Genomic DNA, 22,177 nt, shown 5'->3' on the forward strand with positions numbered 1-22,177 from the left:
CGCCCATTTCCATTTTATGCTTCTGTATTTGCACCGTATCTCTGTATTCTCCCCATGGTTCAGCCTTAAGGCATCCTCCCAAACAAATCAGGTATTTCTTGAAAACAACAGAACGTATGGACCATTCAGTTACAAGGAGAGGAAACTGAGGCCCAAGCAAGTTAGATGAGGTAGATGAGATCAGAAATCCAACCAAAAATACAGATAAGCAGTTAAATTTTTTTTCTCTGGTGTGTTGCTAAGTTTGTTGCTAAGAAATATACAAGGCCGTGGACACACAACTTGGGAAATTCTAAGCTAAAAAAGAAAAGTTTAGAGGCGTCTGGGTGGCTCAGTGGTTAAGCATCTGCCTTGGGCTCAGGTCATGATCCCGGGGTCCTGGGATTGAGCCCCACGTCGGGCTCCCTGCTCAGTGGGGAGTCTGCTTCTCCCTCTGCCCTTCCCCCCACTCCTGTGGCACACGCTCTCGGGCTCTCTCTCTCAAATAAATAAATAAAATCTTTCTTCAAAAAGTTGAAAATATAATAATAGGAGCTGCTTATGAAATGTGGAGAGACCACATCAGGTTTGGTTTCGCCTTCCATCACCACCTGGGTTCTCCCTCCGGCACTTTTGTAAGACTCTGGAACCAGGGAACATTCCTCTCCTTCACAGATTAAGATTGACTTCCAAAGCCCGGGCAGTTGGAATCTCGGGCTCTAGAACACACAGGTTGGGATTTCTGCTCCGGAAAACCTCCAGAACAGCAGGCCCTCATAAGTGAGCAGCAGGCACTTGACCTGATGGAGGAAGCAATGGAGGGGGAAGGCAAGCTCCCGGGGTCTTGACAGGCAGGAAAGTCAAGTTAGTTAGCTAAAAAACAAAACAGCAGGGTGGGAGACATGCCCAGATGAATAAAAACTCCATCATCAGACCTCAAGGCATGCCCTGTAGAACAAAGCCAAGTGCAAGTTGACCATATGCCAACAAAATGTCATGATGAGTTGAGTCATCAAATGGTAAAGAAAACCACTAATACTAATCAACCCCGGCAAAGTCTCTTCCCTATAAAGGTTAATGTCTTTTCTTTTTCTAACTGATAAAGAAAGTTCGTGGTAGATTTGACAAAGGAAAGCTCTTCTACGCTAATTTGGCTCTCCATTTAATACCAAGCTCAGAATATTAACAAAACCTGTTGCTAAGGGATATAGACGCATATTTGAGTCTAAAATACCAAAATTAGGGGCACCCGGGTGGCTCAGTTGTTCAGTGTCTGCCTTCGGCTCAGGTCATGATCCCAGGGTCCTGGGATCGAGCCCCATGTCGGGCTCCCTGCTTCTCCCTCTCCCACTCCCCCTGCTTGTGTTCCCTCTCTCAATGTCTCTCTCTCTCTCTGTGTCAAATAAATAAATAAAATCTTTAAAAAATAAAATAAAATACAAAATTATATGAATCTAGCTGCTGGAAGAAACCCTTTCTCAGTAGTGCTTGGTACTCGGTATGGGAATCAGGCAATGAAGAACGAACGCCTTCTGATTGGCAAGGCCTTCCATACCTCGGTCCCTGCCTATTTCTCCCACATCATCTCTCCCTGCTGTGTGAGATGACCCCCCACCTTCCAACCACACAGAGCTTCTGGATTTCTGAGGCACTCCTACCACCTCACCCTGCCCCACAGACCAGAGCTGCGTCCACTTTGTCTCCCCACCCCAATCCCCGACTCTCCCATTCACTTTGCGAGATCTAAGCAGATAATCACCTTTCCCTTGAGCTATCATGAAATCACAAATGTGGGTCCACACATCTGTTCCCCATTAGAATTTGAGTTTCTTGCAAGTGGAATCGTCTCTTTACACACTTCCTGGTGCCTCGCAGTGAACCACATAGAGAAGCATCTAATAAATGTTCGGAGAATGAATAAATGGATGAATGGCTGCATGCATGATTGAACAAGACCCATTCAATCATCGGATGCCCCACTGAATAAACAGAGGTCCTGATTTCCACTGTGCCTGGTGCTCTTGTTTGTTTTTTATCTTTTAAACCTCAGGGGTTAGTTTCTGTCTTTATAGGAAGAGTATAAGCGCTCCCCAGAGAGTCAAAGGTTGGCTCTGCATCAGGATGCACCCGGGATGCTAACAGCAGTCCAGGTGTGGGTGTCAGAGAGTCTTCCAGATCTACTTTGCCTTCACCTTGACCTTTTCAGTTACTCAAGCTTGCTCGGACATACTCACTTCATCTATACAATGAGGTGTTCAACCTAGATGATTTCTGAGATCCTTGCTAGATGCAGCCTTCCATGACTGGAAACTCTTTCCATCTTGCCAGGTATCTATTGCCCAAACTCTTTGTCCCACATACTTGGGCAACAGTCACAGCACCAGAAAACGAATCCTGTATTTATCACTTAGCCAATAGAGAGAGCACCAGTGTACCTTTTCCGTGTTGTTCTTTCAGTTCATGGGCACAGACTCTGTTCACCGGATGGTATTACTGCTCCTTATAAAGGCAACCGACCACAGAACAGATGACGGGCCGCATAGAGGGTCTGAGTCCCTTCCACTCACAGAGACTATGAAAGACTCTGAGGAGACGCAGCTCCTTCCTCATTAACCAAGTTCCTTGTTATTAATAGTAGGCAAACTTATAATGACTTGTTACTAAAAGAATGATTGAAACACCAGAGGTCACAAATACGGTCAAAGCTTCCCCCACATTAAAGCCTCAGTGGCCATATTCGTTGTTTTCATTTTCCCCTGGATTTCCTTCCCACGTGCTTATTAAGTCAATCCATATTTCTGTCTCACTTAGGCCCCCTATTCAGATGACCTGTGCTTACAGCACCTCTAAGTAGCAGTGGGGCGTGTGCTGAACCCTCAGGCCCCCAGAGATGAACACCTGACTCAGGGCCAGCCAATCCAGCAGATACTCGTCATTACAGTTATTATTTTTCCTTTGCAAGATAGAGAATTTGATCTCAGACCAGAGACTGTAACTAGCCAAACAAAGGCGGGTACTGAAACTACAAAGTCATATAGATACAGGGCTAATAGCTCTTTTGAACTATGTGCAGAGAGGCACCCTGGTGGCTCAGTCAGGTGAGCGGCCGACTCTTGATCTCCGCTCAGGTCTTGATCTCAAGGTTCAAGCCCTGCCTGGCATGGAGCCTACTTAAAAAAATAAAACTAAAAAATAGTAAACTACGTGCCCATTGATGAGTCTGCAGGGCAAAACAGAAAAGACCCTCCAAGAAAAACAGAATAAGGGCCCCTTCAAAGGGAGAGCAAGCAAAGAGAGAGTCAGAAAATGCATTTCTTAGTTCCTACCAGGCTCCGTTATACCTCCTACAATTGGATTCAATGAAACTGTCCCTGATAAAAACACTTTGACTTGAGGTAAACTAAAACACAAAGACACAAACACCTACATGTATGTGTAATCACTCTACCTTTCTATATCCATTCCTCCTGGGTCAGAAGTGTCTTCCCATTAACATTATTGCTCTGTCTCCATAACCTATTACATATCAGGTAGGTATCTGTAACTGAAGCTATTCCTTTATTATTATGTAGTAGGGTGTTTCTATTTTTCGCTATTTTGCCATGGCAGTTACATAGTGAAAAAACATGAACTTTGGAATTTAAATGAACTAGATTCAAATCCCAGCTCTGCAAGCCCCTAACTCTGATCTTAGGCAGGTTATTAATTCCGCGTTCCAATTCCCTCCTTTGTAAAATGGGGGTACTTTTATGTCGCTCTCAGGTTTTTATGAAAATTAGAGCTAATAACTAAAGTGATTATCACAAAGCCTTGCACATAGTAGGCACTCCAAAATCACTAGTTATTACAGGATAGATTCCCAAAACGGAAATGCTGGATCAAAGGGAACAAAAATCCTACTGGTCTCTTGACACCTGCCCAAAGGCTTCAGCGATCACTGAGTCTCTCCATCCCCCTGACATATTTTGAGGACAGAAGATCACACAAGCTCTTCCCCTCCAGCCCACCCACCCCGCACTTAACGTTTCTGCTTCCCAGCTTTGCCTTTGAATTGGATGCCTAGGACTCGGGGCTGCTGTCTCCCCTAAGACCATGCTCACCTCCGAACCTGAGACAGAAAACCAGTAGCTGGCTTCAGTCTATAAACCAAGGAGCCTGACAATCCAGCTGATTCACTATTTCCTGTTTTCCTCTGACTCTGTTGGTCCCACTTGGAGCTGTGTGCAGATACTCAACGTGGAGATCAGTCTGGGCTCGTTTCAAACAAGCCCCAAACTAGTTTCTGCGGCTCTTTTCCCGCATCTCCTTCTACACCCTACCTCCACAGGCTTCCTGTGAGTGCATCACGCAATAGGCAGGTGAACCAAGACTCCTTCCAAAGCTGCAAGAAACAGGTGCGGTGCATACTCGTTTCTTATGTGCAGGGCTACAATGGGAGGGAAAGCACAGACAGTCCTGCCTGAATTCTGTACCCTGGCTGTTTGGACCCTTTGACTCTCCGATCCCTGTTTTCCAACTGATCTCCCTGTTTATTATTTCTTTCTTCCCTTTTCACGTTGACTCATCGAATACTTGACTTTCTGCCTCATTTCTGCTGCCCACCTGCCCTTTTGCCGTTTGGATTGCCTGTCCCAGGACCACCCACCGAGCTCTGAGGGACGCTTTCCCTTCCTGCAGCTTTTTTCTGGGGTGCCCACCTGCCCCCCACCCACCCATACTTGAAGCATGCCACCATCAACACCCTAGCAGGGCAACAGGGGATGGACTGTCTGTTCTAAGCTGGGAAAGTTCCTTCCCACTGACCTTACCCCCAAACACCCCACCCCTTGCAATATGCCCTGACAATTTCATCTCATACTGTGCCCTCTCAGTCAAGCTGGATCCTAGTATTTTCATACGTAATTTTTATGCTAAACATATCCCAACCACATTAAGAAAATAAAGCTATTAACTCTAGTAAGTATACACAGAGTTGAAAAGACCCTTTGTTAATAATCAATATTTAAGAGGGGCGCCTGGGTGGCACAGTGAGGTAAGCGTCAGACTCTCAATTTCAGTTCAGGTCATGAGCTCCGAGTCGTGAGATCGAGCCCCAAGTCGGGCTCCACACCGGGCGTGGAGCCCAGTTTCTTAAGTTTCTTCTCTCCCTCTGTCCCTCCCTCTGCCCTGCTCGCATGCTCACTCTCGCTCTTAAAAAAGAAAAAAATCAAAATTTAAGACCTTGGTAACACTGAAGTAGAACTTCTTTGTTGTTTGTTTAAAGGCTTACAGGCCTTTTCTAAAAATAAGCTTTGCCTGGCTACAGAGCCTTGGTTCTTACTCACTCCCATTCCGTCTTAAGCTTTGTTTCATTAGGACTAGAACCATGTGTTACAAAGGGAAGGATACTCTCTTCCCCCAACCTCTAAGCAAGACACCACTTCTGTGTCTACCCGTGAAAGCCGCCTGTGACACCCACTGAAAGCATTTAGTAGATCTCATTGCCTCCAAACATGAGTTTAGTTTTGGGAATCAATATAGCAACAGCATGTGTGTGTGTGTGTGTGTGTGTGTGTGTGTGCGCGCGCGTGTGTGTGTGTGCACGTGTGTGTGTGTGCGCACGCGAGTGCGTGTGTGTGCGTGTGTGTGTGTGTGTGCGTGTTTTCCAATCTAACACCCCCGAATTTAGAAGCATCCAGTCTGTCATTAACAATAGAAAATCAGAAGGAAGAGCAGGTAGTCTGCTCGCAGACCAGATGGCAAGCCTCTTGTTGTACTTGCTTTTCTCCTGAGAAGAACCCCATTTAAAATTCCATTATTACCAATTTAAGGTCCTCTCCCTACTGACTGCTTTCTTCATCTTCCCAGGTCGAGTTAGACCATTTACCTTCCTTGGCATCCCAGCTGCAGCTTGTACCAGAAATCCTGTGCGCATCACACAGAGCGGCATTAGCGTGCTGCCATGTTTACCTTCCCATGTTATGGGTTGAACTGTGTCCCCCTAAAATTGTTATGTTGAAGTCTTAACCCCCCAGTACCTCAGAAAACACCTTATTGGAAATAGAGCCATGGCATACATCATCAGTTAAGAGGAGGTCACATGGGATTAAGGGGGGCCCTAATCCAATACAACCAGTGTCATCATAAAAAGGGGACATTCAGACACAGGCACCCGCACAGGGAGAACACCACGTGAACATAAAGGCAAAGATCAGGGTGATGATGCATCTACATGCCTACAAGGAATGTCAAAGATTGTCGGCAAACCACCAGGAGCTAGAAGAAAAGCATGAAATGGATTCTCCCTCCCAGCCCTCAGAAGGAACAACCTGGCCACCACCATGATCTCAGACTTCTGGCCTCCACAGCTGTGAGACAATAAATTCCTATTGTGTGAGCCACCCAATTTGTGTTTTTTGTTCTGGCAGCCCTAGAGAAAGAATATAGCCCTACTAGACTATGGAGCTTTCAAGGGTGGAGATGGAATTCTATTCATCTTGGTACTCATATGGCACAATGCAAGGTGCAGATAATTTGATTTTCAATAATGTTTGTTAAATTCAACTAAAAAATATATGGCCCTCTGCATCCCCAGCCCTCTCAACCATCCGCCGCTACCCCCTACCCAACCAACACTGACTCTCTTGTCCTTAGCCAGATCACATCAGAAAAAAAAAAAAAAAAAGATTGAAATTTGGGATGGGAAAAAGTTATTCTAACCCTAATGTATCAGGAGCTCTCAATCTCATTCTTAAATCAACTCCAGAATTAAATCTGCATTTTTTTCCTCCTTTACCTATAGAAATGGAAGCTCAATCAGGATCAAAGTCCCAAGCAAGAGGACTTGGCAAGGCACTCAAATGAGATGATATAGCTGGCAGGTCCTATCTACCAAGCTGGGTCATACGTGCTCTTTAACCACACAGCAAGGTAAGGCAAAAACTGCCCTGTGTCTTTCCTGATTCTGAATGGGGGTTGGGGGTGAGTCAGCCCACCCACGTCACCCACTCTACTGACCCTGTGCTGAATGAAGTCACTGAGGAGAAAGCAGGTGACTAAGTACTGGTTACACTGAGAAAGAGCCTACTCTGAGCTCCAGAGCCATAGGTCACTGTGTTTTTTAAACCAAGATAATGAAAGACAAGTTAACCTATCAATTGTTTCCATATATTTATCTTTTAAATGGAATTTTTCTGAAATCAAAAATACCCACACACAAAATTTATGAACTCTCTTGCCAGTACCCAATATCCTGCTAGAGAGGGTAACTTTGGTAAAACAAAGAACCTTCTGGAACACCTCTCATAAGGTAAGTAAAATTCAGAAATGCACTGAACAGTTTTCCTCTCTGACTTCTGATGATTCTAGAAAAAGGAAAAGCACTAAGAAATGGAAAAGGCAGGTTGGCAGGTTATAAAAAATGAAAATTGCAGCTGTGGCCCTGCTCTGGAAAATATTCCCTGACTTAGCTAGACGTTGATTACTGAACCAACAGCTTGCTTATATAATTACAGTGTGCCTATAAACCCAGGTGATATGATATACTTGTTTAACTATTAACCTCGGGATTTCCTGGAGTTTCCACAATCCAAAAAAAAAAAAAAAAAAAACCTCTAAAAGCATGAGAGAGGATATATTCCACTTATTAACTTACTATGATCATAAGTAATAACAACAGTATATAGCTTGGTAAGAAAATGGAAATTCTTAGAAAACACAAGCAAGGTCTTTCAAGCTTCAGATACGCTGCTTGGACATCTTCTCTTTTTTATCCTTCCAAGGAATTGTGGTGCCTACATGAACATTCTCTTGGTGCCCCTGGATACTTGGAAGTCAAGGTTCCTTCTCCATCCCGACTTTGGATCTCGGGCACAATTTCCTCATCAACTCTGAAATTCATGTTGATACTTGCACACTCATTGTAAAAATTCTCCCTGAGCTCCTTCTCATCCCTTGGACGCACCCACTCACAGTATCTCTTCTGGACATATCCAGCATGCTAGCTTCTATTCTACACATTTCTGTGCTTTTCTTACCTCCTACTAGACTATAAGTTTCTTAAGGCTAGACAGAAAGGAAGAGGGGAGCAAATTTATGTTCATAGTGAGCCTGCGATAGCAAAATGTCTCAAACCCAGCAGTGTGCCCAATAAATATTTGTTTAATAAATGATGCCAAGCACTGGCCAAAACACATGACGTACATAACCTTGCCTAATTTTCATAACAATCCTGTGAATGAGTGTCAGTCTCTCCATGTAGCTGGTAGGGAAACCAAAGCTAGAGGGTAAATAGATTTTTCAAGGTTCATAGCGAGTAAGCAGAAGAGCAGAGCACAATGCACCTCTCTCTAGTTCCACAAGCTCAATGTCTTAAAGGTAACCATCAACCCCAACTTTACTGGTTGAATTCATCTGGACAAACCCCTTACGCAAGTTCTCTCTTTAGGTATGTTCAGAGTCTCTGGGATTATGTTTTTTCAAATGGCAATGGAGTTTGGGGCACAAGAAGGAGTAAAGAAAGTGGGGAGAATGTGCTTATAAAGATTTCAAATAGCACAGAGAGGCTGTCTCTGCACCTTTATTCTAAAATAATTCCCATATTCTTTCCCATCCTGTTCCCACTGGTTCTTCAGATTCTAGCCTTACCCTTATCTCTAACTCATCCGTCCCATGTGGGATTGGAGCAAGGAGAATCTAGGAAGGGAATAAATAACTTGTCCCTCAACATCTAGACCATCTATTCCCATGGCTTCCGCATGGGATCCTGGGAATCAACTGAAACATAGGTATGACTGTCTTGCTTTGGCTGGAGAGAAAGTCGAGAGAGAGAATTCATCCATCACTTCCCCAACTGCCTCCTCCACCACAAAAAGAGAGAATTCTAGTTCCTTCCACACCATCCAGTACAAAAGGAAAGCAGTGGATATGTACGTTCACTCACAATTTCAAGGAAATAACACCTGTTACATTTACATAGAAATAACGAGGAATACAGGAAATCACTAAACCACAAAGGGGTTAGAGTATGCCTCTTCTTAGGTATGGTGCCAAATTGGTCATGCTCTTACTACTGTTTTAAAATTTTTTTAACTTAGATGTGCAGGGAAACACATGAAGTTTGGTTCTGCTTAGTTACAGCCTATAAGACAGCTAATGGAATCAATATTCATTGCTGATGTTTAACATTAACTTCCTGTCTGTACAGTATCTATCAGTAGACCAGTTGTAACCAGCTTCCTTCTACCGATGGGTACTTTGTACTTGGAATTCAACCTTAACGCTCAGAATGAGTCAGACTCGCTCTTCCATAATCAACAGAGGCTTAAAGGAACACATCAAAAGGAACCTCTATATAGGTAGCCACAGGCCAGCCCCTCCAAATAACCATACCCAGCCCCGGTGTAGACAAATTCACATGGAATCTACTCATGTTTTCTATCACCAACCATGTCTTCTGGGTAATGGGTTCATAAATGTCTTATGGGGAAACAACTCAAGTAGAGTAGCCAGGAGCTCAGGTTCTAGGGTCAGACAGACCTTGATTAAAGCTACGGCTCTACCACTGTCAACTTTGCCATCTAAGGCAAGTTCCTTGACCCTTTCTAGCCTCAGTTGGCTCATATACAAAATGGGGCATCGCTTCACCAGGCTCTAGGAAGGGGAGAATGAGATAATTCACATGTACAAAGAATCTGCAGCCTTGCTGCCATCTAGGAGAGTAGGAATTGTAGCACTGCTCTGTATGGGACTTAAACTTGACTCATTCTGGATATGGTGAGCAAACCCGGGCTCATCCTACTGAAGCTACTGTGTCTCCACGTAGCTTCCATCCCACCTCTAGCCTCCCTTCATTTGCAGAACATTTCCCAGGACCCTCCTTCCTAAATACACACAATACCCACAGTGTGAGTGACTCCGTAAGCAAAAGGATACTCATTCCCCAAACAAAACTGTCCACCCAGGAGAGGGGAGATTAATGTGATCCAGCAGCTCTAACCTTCGCGGGAGATGATAAGCGAAAAGCTCTCTAGGTAAGATGGAGGCTATCTTACTATGGAGGGAAGCTTCCATCTTCTCTCCACACAAAAGAAATGATGGACCTTCTGGGTTGGCTCAGGATCATGATCAACAAAGCCAGGCCACGAGGGTAGTGATAAATTGTTTTTACTTTATTTGCTTCTCCAACAAAATGTGAGATCAGGCAGGGACAAGGAGAAGGATGAATGAACAGCTTCTCAGTGGGAGGGGAAATAAAGAAAAGAAATCTAAAGCAAACAGGAAGAGCACAGCTGAGGGGAAAGGACCCCAGGATGGGCTGCCGGAGACCGGTAGCTGAGTTCGGCGGAAATGAGCAATGGCCTACAAATCTCATAACCAGGAGAAGCACCACTCAGACATTTCCTGTGGGCTGGGCCCCAGAGGTTGCTGGTGGACTAGCTGTCCAGGTTAATAACTTCCAATTAAAGCCAAAGAGGAATGTAATATGGAAGCCCCATCATGAAAAGATTCCATTACTTGATTGAATAAAGTCATAAAGGGCAAGGTCAGCAAACGTTTTTTTTTTGAAAAAGGCCAAACAGCAACTATTTTTGGCTTTGTGGGGCATAATGTCTCCATCAGTACTATTCAACTCTACCATTGTTGGGGGTAAAGCAGCCCCGGACAACATACAAATGCATGTGCACCTCTGTGTCTTAATAAAACTTTATTTGTAGACATTGACTTTGAATTTTATATGATTTTCATGTGTCATGAAATATTACTCTTTTGGGTTGTTTTTCCCATTTTAGCTCATGGGCTATCCTTAAACACAGGTGAGGCTATAGTTTGCAACCTCCCTGATAATGGGCATCGGCCCTGTGGTCAGACAGGCCTGCCTTTGCATCCTGCCTTTGCCGTTTACTGCTTATCCAGCCACAGGCAAGTCGTTAACTCACCTGAGCCTCAGTTTCCCTATTTGTAAATTAACGATAATAGCATCTATCCCCATAGGATTTATGTGACGTTCAAACACGTAACACAGGAAGTTCAAAAGCATAACACATCCCATGATATAAGTGATGGATGAGGATGATGATGATGATAGCATGGGGTGTTGGCGTGTGGGCTTAGAGCAACATCTAGCCCTACAGCTAACGGTCTGTAAAAAACAACAACAAAAGGTTGATCCCAATCCAACTATTCAACTTAAGGAGGCACAGAGAGACCAGAATATAAAACAGACAATGGGCTATCCAGCCAGGGTCTATTTAATGCTTCAACCCACAACTGAGTTGACTCCATGACGATGCTTTGATAGACTTCGTGTGACTAGGTTATAACCTGAATATCCTGTCAACGCAGGAAGAGGGGTTTTGTGGGCTGCCTACCAAACTGTACGGACCAGCTGAGGAAAGGAAGACTCTAAGAGGAGACAGGGCGAAAGGGGGGCAGCACTGACAGCCACGGTGGGCCAGGAGGATGTGGGGAATTGTCGCATTTGAGGGTTATCCGTGCAGAGTTCCCTGTTTCGTCATTGAGCCACCAGCTGTTGAAAACTTTCAGATTATCTCTGACAACCCTTCAGAGGCTCAAGCGCTGAGGTAACTTAGAAAGAGCTCCTGAAACCAGCACAGGATGGAGGAATTCACTCCAGTCCTGTCCCATTGGCTTCTTTAGACAGCTCATCTTAGTTCCGCACATTTTTAAAAGAAAAAGTTAGCCAAGGATCAGGCCACCTCTAAATCTGTCTAGAGGACGTAGGTAGGAGAAATGACACTGCTTCAGCCATCTAAATTGCCACTTAATGCTATTCTTGCAACCTCCAAATAATGAAGCAAAGATCTAATGGGAACATTAATGGAAACAGGGCAGCAGAGGAAGAAAATTACCTTATAATTTAATTACCCCAAACCTTTGATGAAATGTGGAGGGAAGTGATAGAGACCCCCACTGATTAAAAATACTTTGTCAGATATGTATTGAGCACTTCTCCTTTATAAGCACAATGTTAAAAGAGGTGGGGACGCAAAGTTGTACAAGAAGAGATGTTAGCTACCGAGCAGGGGCTTTTGGAGAGCGTCCATAAAAGGCAAATAACAATTACAGTGGTTAAAACGCGCAGCTGTATAGTGTAAGCATTGGGAATTAAAATGAGAGTATTTGCAAAATATCCCCTGGCAGAGAACTGGGAAGAAGCCCCACCACCATGATTCATGGATCACCATCTCTTGGGTACAGAAAAAGAACCCCTGCTGTTTGGCCTGTCAGCCCCCTTTTCCAGCATGTTCCCCTCAAAAACAAACAAAACAAAAAAGTGTGAAATATGCTAAAGATTCTGGGGAAAAAATGCTGTATAAATGTGGATTACTAGTGTTTGTGTGTGGCTTATTGAAAAGAGCTTTGGGACGGAGAATCAGGGGACTCAAGTTCCACCTCTGGCTCTTTCTACAGGCAAATTGCTTTCTTGCAAAGCTTCAGTTTATTCATTTGTAAAATGAGCTGATTGGACTATAAGACTCCTTTCCTAGCTCTAAATTCTATCACTGAATATCAGGATGCATAAATAAGCACATTCACTAAAGAAGGCTATGATAAGAAGATTGTGAACGACATATAATTTGGGAGGTTATCAAGCCTTAATTCTTCTAACAAATCCCATAAACCAAACCACCTCTTATGACGCACAGGATTGCACATGAGGCTAAAAAAAAAAAAAGGCAATTTTTCTGCAACAGTGCATAGAACACAGCCAGGTGCTATGTAAGAATTATTTATGAAACTAAAGAAAAGCCACCTTTGCCTGTAGAGATGAACTGAAAATGCAGAATTGTCCAGAAGTAAGTTATTTCCCAGACTGGAATTTTAATCAGATCATTACATTTTCTTCTTATTATTTTCATACGGATCTTGGATAGCTATATAAAGTATAACAAAATGAATTTATGAAATCTGTGATGTTTATTTAAGACATTTGGGTTAAAATTAAAATTAGAACTCGCCAGGGAACTAAACAGTTGAGACACATAGGACCCAACTCTCAAACCATGATTACCTAAGCTTTGCAATTTTGGAATGTTCTGTCCTAACTCTGGAAATAATTTGATCCCCAAATTAAAATTTCAAGACACATTTTATGAGAAAAAAACTCAAACACATAAAACACAAATGTCAAAAAAAAGGGGGGTAAATTCAACTTCTCTTTTTTTACTAAAAAATGCAAATGACAGTAAAGTATGAACATCTTTGATCAAATTGGCAAAGATTTTTTTTCACATTATGAGACCTAGGATGAAGGAAAGTAGCCATAGCCTTTCTGGAGAGCAATTTATTTGGCAATATTTGCCGTGATGCTTAAACCAGAGAATGGGCACTCCCAAACACTCATGGGAATAAGAATTTGTGTTAGGTCTCTGGAGGGCAATTTGGCACTATGTCCATGCCCTCTGACCTAACACTTCCATTTCTAGGAATTCATATTTTAAAGACATAATTGGGCAAATGCACAAAGATGTATGTTCGTGATATTCCTTGCAATGTTGCTTATAGATGTAAAAAAATGGAACTATGTGAAAGTGCAACTGAAGATTAATTAAGCAGCTACATCCTTACAAATTAAAATAAGCAGCTATTTAAAAGAATGGGATAACTGAACATGTGTGAATAGGGAAAGATGCCCAAGATACATGGCGAAGTATAAAACAAGTTGAAAGTAGGATACATAGCATGCAAAATAGCACCTATGCGTATGTATGTATGGTTATGGATGTGTGTGCAGATGCAAGGAGATGTTTACTGAAAAGTTACCAGTAATTAGCTCTGGATGGTGTGACTTGGAGTGATTTTAATTTTCTTATTAAGAAATTCTCTTTGGCTTGAATTTTGTTTTCAAAGAGCGTATATCATTTTTATAAGAAGAAGAAAGCTATTTTTAAATGGTGGAATAGAAAAGGACAGTGGGGAAGAATTTGATATCCAGAACCTGGGATTTCCTCTAAGGCCACAGTATACAGTCACAGTAACATATGAGCTGGTCTGATCCTCATGGTAACTTCATAATATTCAAAGTTAATAAACGTGAAGGTTCTGTTGAAGCAAATAAAATAGAACTGAATATTATGAATGTAGAAATATATTCACTCAGGGGGCACCTGGGTGGCTCAGTCGATAAAGCGTTAGACTCTTGGTTTCAATTCAGGTCATGATCTCAGGGTCATGAGATCAAGTCCCAACTCGACTCTGCACTGGGGTGGAGCCTGCTTCAGATTCTCTCTCTCCCTCTGTCCCTCCTCCACTACCCCCCTCAAAAAAAAAAAAATACATATATATATATACACACACACATATATATATTCATTTGGAAATATTTCACAGTATATTGGTAAGTGAAACAAAAGGTAACTAAATAGACATTAGTTCTATACACACTTCAGATTTATTCATACACATATACAGGAAGTATTAAAAAAAAAGTCCAAAAGGATATATGCCAAAACGTATACTGTGGTCACTAGTGATTCTTATTTTCCTTTTCTTTATTTTCAAATGTTTCTGTAATGAACAAGTGCTATGTACCTACTTTTTTCTTTGGCTAAAAATATTCCTTATAGATCTTTCAGATCTTAAAATACTAGAAAGTAGTCCCAATGAGATAAATCTCAGCCCTTTTTAACTCCAGCATTAAATGGACCACCAAGAGAGCCCCTCAGAGCCCCTGCAGCTGACACGCAGCTGAATGAAGTGCTGAATGCCACACCAACACAAAACAAGCTCGGGGGAAACCCAAGGTACCTATTCTGATTTTGTGTCCTGAGATGTACGGGGTTATAAAACATCCTGGCTCAGATTACAGGCTAAGCATGACAAGTCTGTCTGGTACAACCTAACAAAGGAATTTACACAGAATGAGAAATTTACACATTTCATTTCCCAGGGTGGAATGAATTACAGAGGAAAAGAGCCCCTAGGAGTGCCTGCCCCACTCCTACGTGCTTCTGAATTATGCCTTCCGTGCATTTCCCCCAACACGATTTACCCAGTACTGGCTTAAACTAAGGGAAGCTAACATTTTTAAAAGGTGAAAAGAGGAAGAAGGGAGAGAGAGTGCCTTTCTTACACAGTCAAACTTTTTCTGTATTTTCAGGTGAACTGGGAGATGCCAGACCTCCCCACCTCCCTCTCTCCCTTCCTCCCTCAAATCATCATGGCTAATAACAATAGTTTTTTCTCTCTGGGGTAATGTAGATGACACATTTTTCCTGTAGCTTGTCTTCCTGTAATGTGCAGGAATTCCTGCACTTTCTGGGTGCCCTTCCTGTTAACTTACATTTCAGATTTCCTCAAAAGGCATTCTACCACTTTAATATTTGAAAAATGTCAGCTCAACCCCAGACAGCTAATATAAACAAGCTGAAAAGCATACCACCTAAAGTTACAACTGTGGAAAACAAAATTTCTTTTTAAGAAATTCTTTCTCGGAATCTCACCGTTGGTAAGGCTGGAAAGAAGCAGCCTCGTCCTTCCAGCTCCCAGGGAGTCTGTAATTCTTTTGCCTCTGCTCTGCCTTAAATTAGAGGTCTGCGAGACCGAATTATAGTGATCTAGAAAGTTCGTAAAGGTCCTTTGAATTGAACATGTGGTTAAATTCTTCAATACTATGAGGTTGTGTCCACCTTTCACTTTTGCCTCCCATTCCATTTGGTTATAGTATTACAAAGCAGTTTGGTACTGCAAAAAATGTCTTGGCCACTTGAGAATACGTAGCCGAATTAGGCCAATTCCACACTGAACGTCCAGGCCAAGGCTCCCATGCCATGTCTGAAATGATCATCCACTTCCCTCTATCGATAATTTTCCTTTTGGACAGGCACCTCACATTGGCACCAGATTTGCCTTCCAAAGAGGACCCAATTAAGAAAACCATTTGGCTAACTGGGAACTGATTTGAAGAACCACCAGTAGCTGATCTACAGTGGGCACACTCCTAATGGAAGGGTGCCAGGCTAGTATCTTCTAGTTTCCCAACTCAGAAGCTTGCTCTACTAGCACAGAGAGAAAAAAAAAAAAAAAAAAAGGAGAAAAGGAACCTGATTTACTTTAGACCCTAAGGTCCAAAGATAAGATCACTATAATACCATCTTCTTTTTTTTTTTTAAGATTTTATTTATGTATTTGACACAGAGAGAGACAGCAAGAGAGGGAACACAAGCAGGGGGAGTGGGAGAGGGAGAAGCAGGCCTCCCGCCGGCGGGGAGCCGGATGCGGGGCTCGATCCCAGGACCCTGAGATCATGACCTGAGCCGAAGGCAGTTGCTTAACCAACTGAGCCACCCAGGCGCCCCTTATACCATCTTCTTCACAAAACCTTCCTATCTCCCAGAGAGATCACTGCCATCTCTAAACTCCCAACTGGGCCATTTCTTTTCATTATCTATGCAATTATCTTGTATCATAATGATTTGCACACATGCTTTCTAAATGGTAAGTTCCTTGAAGGAAACAAGTACATTTTAAATATTTTGTGTGTGTGTGTGTGTGTGTGTGTATATATATATATATCACACATACACATACATGAATACATACATATACATACACATACATATTCATACATCTATTATATTAAACTGAACTGAATAAATGAGTGTATACCAAATACAAAGTAACTAGATGCTAGCTCTTTAAAGCATCAAAGCCCAGAACGCCCATTCTAAGCTGTTACATCTCTGCTCAGTTAGGAGATTGTAGGTTTCCTCTTTACTAAGGAACATCTGGACATCTGTACTTCATAATGCCAATTCCTAGGTTCTTCAGCACTCTGAGCTTTCCAGATTTCCATTCTCCCCTAATGGTCAAGGAAAACACTGCCCTGTTTCGAACTCTTGAGAACATATATCACTTCCTTCTTGGTCTGAGATGTGTGATTCCCATCAGGCAGAATTAAAAAGTGGTTCAACAAAATACCAAAAAAATGGCAGAAGGCTTATGAGACACTTTAATTTCACTGGATCTTCCCCATGCATGTAGTGTCCCTGGTAGCCTTACTCACCTATACCTAACTCACCTCTTCCCTGCATACATTCTCATATGGCATATGCTTTCTCTATAGTGAAGGATTTGTTCTGAAACAAGCAGTGACTTAGGGTCCTAGAGGCACCTGACAGCACCCCCTCAGCTCTCTGATGCCATGTCAGGAATTTTTTTAATCCCCTCCCCAGTATGACATTAAGCCTGCAAAATACAACTGTATAAAAAAATTTTTTAAGAAAAAGAAAAAAAAATTTAAAAACAACCATAACCCTGAATTTCTGACCTATCATAGCTGTCTAAATACACGTAATTACACACTTAAAAAGATTTCATTATGATTTTCAACGAAACGGTGCATTCCCCCCATGTTGGTGTAATGCTTAAAAGTACAGTTTTCTCCCCATATTTTCCCTCGAGATGCAAAGCACCTCCCAAAAGGGGAGACATAAAACATCTATGTCCTCACTGCTGCTTCTAAATACTGTGAGCCAATAAGCAATTGGTGTACAGTGCAAAATCTCAGAGGAGAAAGACTTCTCATCTGCTCTTTTTGTAATATGTTATTATTCACACTTCACCTTTACTTCCTTTAAAAATCAAAAGTTTTTAATTTTTAATGTTCAAAGCGGTATCAATGGAAATGTAGCTAAAAACGTACACCGCAACGGTTTATTCCCAAAGGAATATAAGATTACATTAATTTCCTAATAGTTTAACTCAACTTTTACCTTTTATCGTCACCTACAGACTTTTTAAAAGTTTGTATTCCTGTTGCACATAAAATTACTTATAATGTGTATGCATACTAAAGAATTTTACAATTATATAAAGCACTGCACATTTAGACGCTACCAACCTGCTCTATCTCTCCTGACTGTGCAAAAGGCAAAAAGAGCTCAGTAATCCTAGCAGAAGAATGCAAATAACGTCAATGCACAGCTGAACTGCAAGCCCTGCCTTACAGGAACTCTCTGTGTCTGCAAAAAAAAAAAAAAAAAAAAAAAAAAGACACATACTAAACAGGAAATGCAACTGAGCTGTGGAAAACCTCAAACTTAAAAATGCAATCGCCAGGCGAAAATTGCATCCATGCATTCATAAATGCATGCACAACCCTTTGCATTTTTGCAAGTAATGCAAACAGGCTCTTACCTTTCGACTGAGACATTTTCCCCTTTCCTTTGATGGGGGAGGGGAGCACAAAAGACTTTGCCTTGCTTCTCTTCTGTAGCTAGTTTTGCAACAAAGATGCAAGCTGCAGGCGTGCAATCTTCATGCAAGTGGAGTTTCTCTTGACCGATGCAGCAGATGGACTTTCAGGGAATCAAGATGGAAATGCACACCTTGCAAAACAGACTGGAAAGTGATTTTTCCCCCAGTTGCAACGTTAGGGAAGGCTGTGCTGCAGCTACATGATGGGCCAGGGCTGGCAGCTAAAAGCTCCAAACTTGGAACTGAGTATCTTAGTGCGCAGACGTCCTTCCTGCGAAGGGCGCGGGGGCCGCTGGGTAATGTAGTTCCGAGCAGAGTCCACGGGGCTCTGATTTAAGGAAACGCGGTCGCTTGGGTCGCTGAGCGAGATGACTGGGTGCGCCCAGATAAACAAGTCAGGCACGCAGTCGGTAGTAAGTGATGGGGCCAAAAACGGCAGGGCCAAAGCGAGGGAGCATTTTTTGTTACCGAAAAGCCCTGAAGCAACAGTTGAAGAACATTAGGTTAGTTGAAAAGCATTTGGCTCTCTGAGAAGGTCGGATTGGGTGTTTCGTGTTTGGCGGGCAGCACCTGTTGTAGTGTCCCTGCCTGTAGACGTTTTAGCCCCCACACCTCCATTTTTAAAAACATTTTTCTCGCTTGGAGAATTGGTTGGTGACTTGGCTGGCTAGAGGTAAGATTACCTTTGCAACTGAATAGAAAATGCAAAGTTTTTAGGCAGAAATGATCCAGGTGGGTGATTGTCAAGGAACCTGAAATTCATTACTGGGGGTTGGGGGGAGGGGCAGTTCTCATTTCTTGAAGGGTTCAAGAGGAAGTTCTGCTTTTTATGTGTCAAAGGTAACTTTATCAAAGTTACAATGTTTAGATGCTTTTTCCCACCTGATGGGAGAGGAAAGCCCCCGGTCTAAGGGAGAAAATAGGTGGTAATCTTAAATTACCCAAAACAGAGATCTTGAATTTATTCAGCTAAATTAACAGTATTTGTTGAACTCCTGGGATGGGCCAGACACCTTTCTAGGGTGTTGGGTCCTCCATTTGTCGTGTATTGCCCATGGCTAGGGGATGGGCAGCAACATGGTAGACAGAGCCACCCCCTTCACAAGGAAGCCAGAGATGCACAGGACGATTCCATGCAAGCAAAGAAGCTGAGTGAAGGGGCGTGGGCTGAAATGAGCTCAGACTTCTACCTCACTGAGTAGACCAGACTCAGAAATGTGCTTTCAAGGGAGAGTGGGAGAAATGGAGGGTTTCAGGCAGCCGGGATGTGAACCAAGCACAGTAAAGAAATGAGGACAAGCCTCTTCAGGAGACAGTAAGGATACTATGTCGCCTTGTATACAAAAGTGAGGGTGGACAGAATGTACAGGTGAGGACTGTACTGGATGGTAAAGGCCACTAGAGGTTTGGACTTTATTCCGCAGGTACTTGGGAGGTGGTAAAAGGCTTTTGAGGGGCGTAACTGAATCAAGGCATTGTTTTAAGAAGGTAAATTTGCCTCCACAATCGCGGTTGAGTTGAAACTGAGAGAGTCTAGAGATAGGGCAGGTCAGTAATGGAAAATAAAAAGAGGCACTTTGAAAGAGGATTCAGCCAGATTTGATGACTGCTAATGAAAACAATGGCCGTTTTATTTGGAATTCTAGAAAGCCAGGGCCTTCTGAGTAATGGATGCATTGGAGGGAGAAAGACCACCATGTTTAAGCTGGAAGTCACCAAATCAGCTCTTTTTTTTTTTTAAAGATTTTATTTATTTATTTGAGAGAGAGAATGAGAGCTAGAAAGCCCAAAGAGGGAAGAGGGTCAGAGAGAGAACCCGATGCGGGACTCGATCCCGGGACTCCAGGATCATGACCTGAGCCGAAGGCAGTCGCTTAACCAACTGAGCCACCCAGGCGCCCACCAAATCAGCTCTTAAAACAAATATGCAGTAAGGGATGGAACGAACATTAATTTACCTAAGTTGATCTCCTGTCCGGGCATTATTGAAAATTAATCATAAGGTCACCCCAGGTTCGTATTAGCTTCTGTCTGTAAGACCAAAGGGTCTTTGTCCCAGGAACCACAGAACCGGGGACGTACTAGCTCACTTTCATTCACTGTCCTTCTAGACAAATCCTTGCTGTCCCTTGCTGTCCTGGCACACACAGCCTCGGCACATCTTGGAACTGGCATTTTTGTTTTCGAAGTCTCATTTAGCCAAGAGGCACGTGAGGGCGGAGATTCCTGTCCGTGCATCCTGTTCACCTCTGCAAACGTTCAGGGAGCACCTGCTAAGTGCCAGGCTCTGGGGTGGCCACTGGTGCATGTTGCTGCTGTCATTTGTGCTGGTACTTTCTCTCCGTGGCGTGCGGAGTTCATCGCTGGCAAACGGATCGTGTCCCAAAAATCCATCTGTAATGCGTATTCCCATAGAAATGATATGTTCCACAGCCAATGCCCACATTCACTCACACACCCGTACCCAAAACACCTTTGACACACACATTGGCTGAGCCACATGTTTAAAAATACCAAAACTGGGGTGGCTGGCTGGCTCTGTGGGCTCTTGATCTTGGGGTCGGGAGTTCAAGCCCCAGGTTGGGCGTGGAGCTTACTTAAAAAGATAAATAAAAATAAATAAAAATAGCAACATTTATCATTTTTTCATTAATGGGAAAAATGTTTTTTGAATTTCCACGGGGAACACAACCTCCCTTGGAAGTCTTAGATTCCAGAAGAAAAAGTTCTTGCCTTGGTGGCCAACGATTTCCTCCTCCCATGGTCTTGGGTGGCCGGAGAAGCTGTACCTCTCTACAGTTGTGGGCCTTGCCTCTTCTTGCCAGGATAGGAATCCCTCCCATGGTGGTGTGAGGAATTGGAAGCAAAATCTGGCATGTTGTTCCTTATTAGACAGTACATCAGGGGTTTATCTTGAGGTGGCCTGGGTTCTTGCTTCAAATCCCCCATCTTAAAAATGTTCTATGCTTTAGATCTTTCTAAAATGCAAATTTGGTGCATTCCCCCCACCCCAACCCCAGCTTATAGTGACCATCAAGACAGTGGCAAACTCCTTGGCATGGCATAATTGGCTTCTTGAGACCTGTTCCCTGCTGACCCTCCAGCTTCATTTCTCACCCTATGTTGATGCTATAACCAAAAGCCAGGGTTCCCTCTCCTTTCTTTAGATACGTTGATCCCTCTACCTGGCAGGCCTTTTCCATTCTTGACCTAGCTCATTCCGATTTGTGCTTCAAGAGTTAGCTTAGCTGTCATTTCCTTTTGGCAGCCTTCTGTGACCCATCACCCTATGAGCACCCTCAGTGTGAATTAGGTGCATTCTCTAATTCTGCAGCTCCCAGCATACACCTCTTTCTTGATACTCATCATAGGGCTAACAGGTGATCATTTACCTTTTTGTCTCCTCCAGGAGCCTGAACTACTGGAGATCGGAGACTTATCTCTGCATTCCCAATACCCTGTATCTAGCATAGAATAGATCCTCAAATGCATACTGAAATAATGAATGGGATAAATCGAGAAGGGACTTGTGACCATGGACAGCCTGGAATAACAAGATTCCAATGATATTAACACCTGCAGAGGAAATTAGAACACCTGGGCAAAGCCCTATGCTGTCAGGTTAGAGGTGTGATTCGTGAAAGGATGACCTTAAGTCAGACTGGCTCTGGAAGAATTATTCTAGAAGTATATGCAAGGTGTCTCAACCTGGGGTGATTTTGCCCCCACCCCCACCCAGGGACATTGGGCAACGTCTAGAGACATTTTTGGTTGTCACAACCGGGAGGGTGGAAGTGGTGACACTGGCATCTAGAGGGTAGAGATCAGGGATGCTGATGATCGTACTGCAAGGCACAGGAAGCCTCCCACAACCAAGAATTATCTGGTCCAGCGGTGCCAGGGTGGCTCAGTCCATTAAGCGTCTGCCTTCGGCTCAAGTCATGGTCTCAGGGTCCTGGGCTCGAGCCCCGCATTAGGCTCCCTGCTCATGGGGAGTCCA

The 22,177-nt window shown here is 43.2% G+C and overlaps 1 protein-coding gene across 3 annotated transcripts in view; it reads right to left on the minus strand.

Moving 5' to 3' along the window:
* Window positions 1–18,401, minus strand: part of MAP2K6 (mitogen-activated protein kinase kinase 6) — a 123,570-nt gene extending 105,169 nt beyond the window's left edge. For all 3 annotated transcript variants that reach the window (XM_028112641.2, XM_028112639.2, XM_028112642.2), the window contains exon 1: window positions 18,118–18,401. In XM_028112641.2, coding sequence (XP_027968442.1) covers window positions 18,118–18,133 — 16 coding nt within the window. In that variant the 5' untranslated portion in view covers window positions 18,134–18,401. The remainder of the gene's footprint in view (window positions 1–18,117) is intronic.
* Between the last annotated feature and the right edge of the window lie 3,776 nt (window positions 18,402–22,177).

This window comes from Eumetopias jubatus, unplaced genomic scaffold (genome assembly GCF_037043125.1).
Source record: "Eumetopias jubatus isolate StellerSeaLion01/CBP00866 unplaced genomic scaffold, mEumJub1_p1.0 scaffold_10, whole genome shotgun sequence".
In the NCBI taxonomy this organism is placed as follows: domain Eukaryota; kingdom Metazoa; phylum Chordata; class Mammalia; order Carnivora; family Otariidae; genus Eumetopias; species Eumetopias jubatus.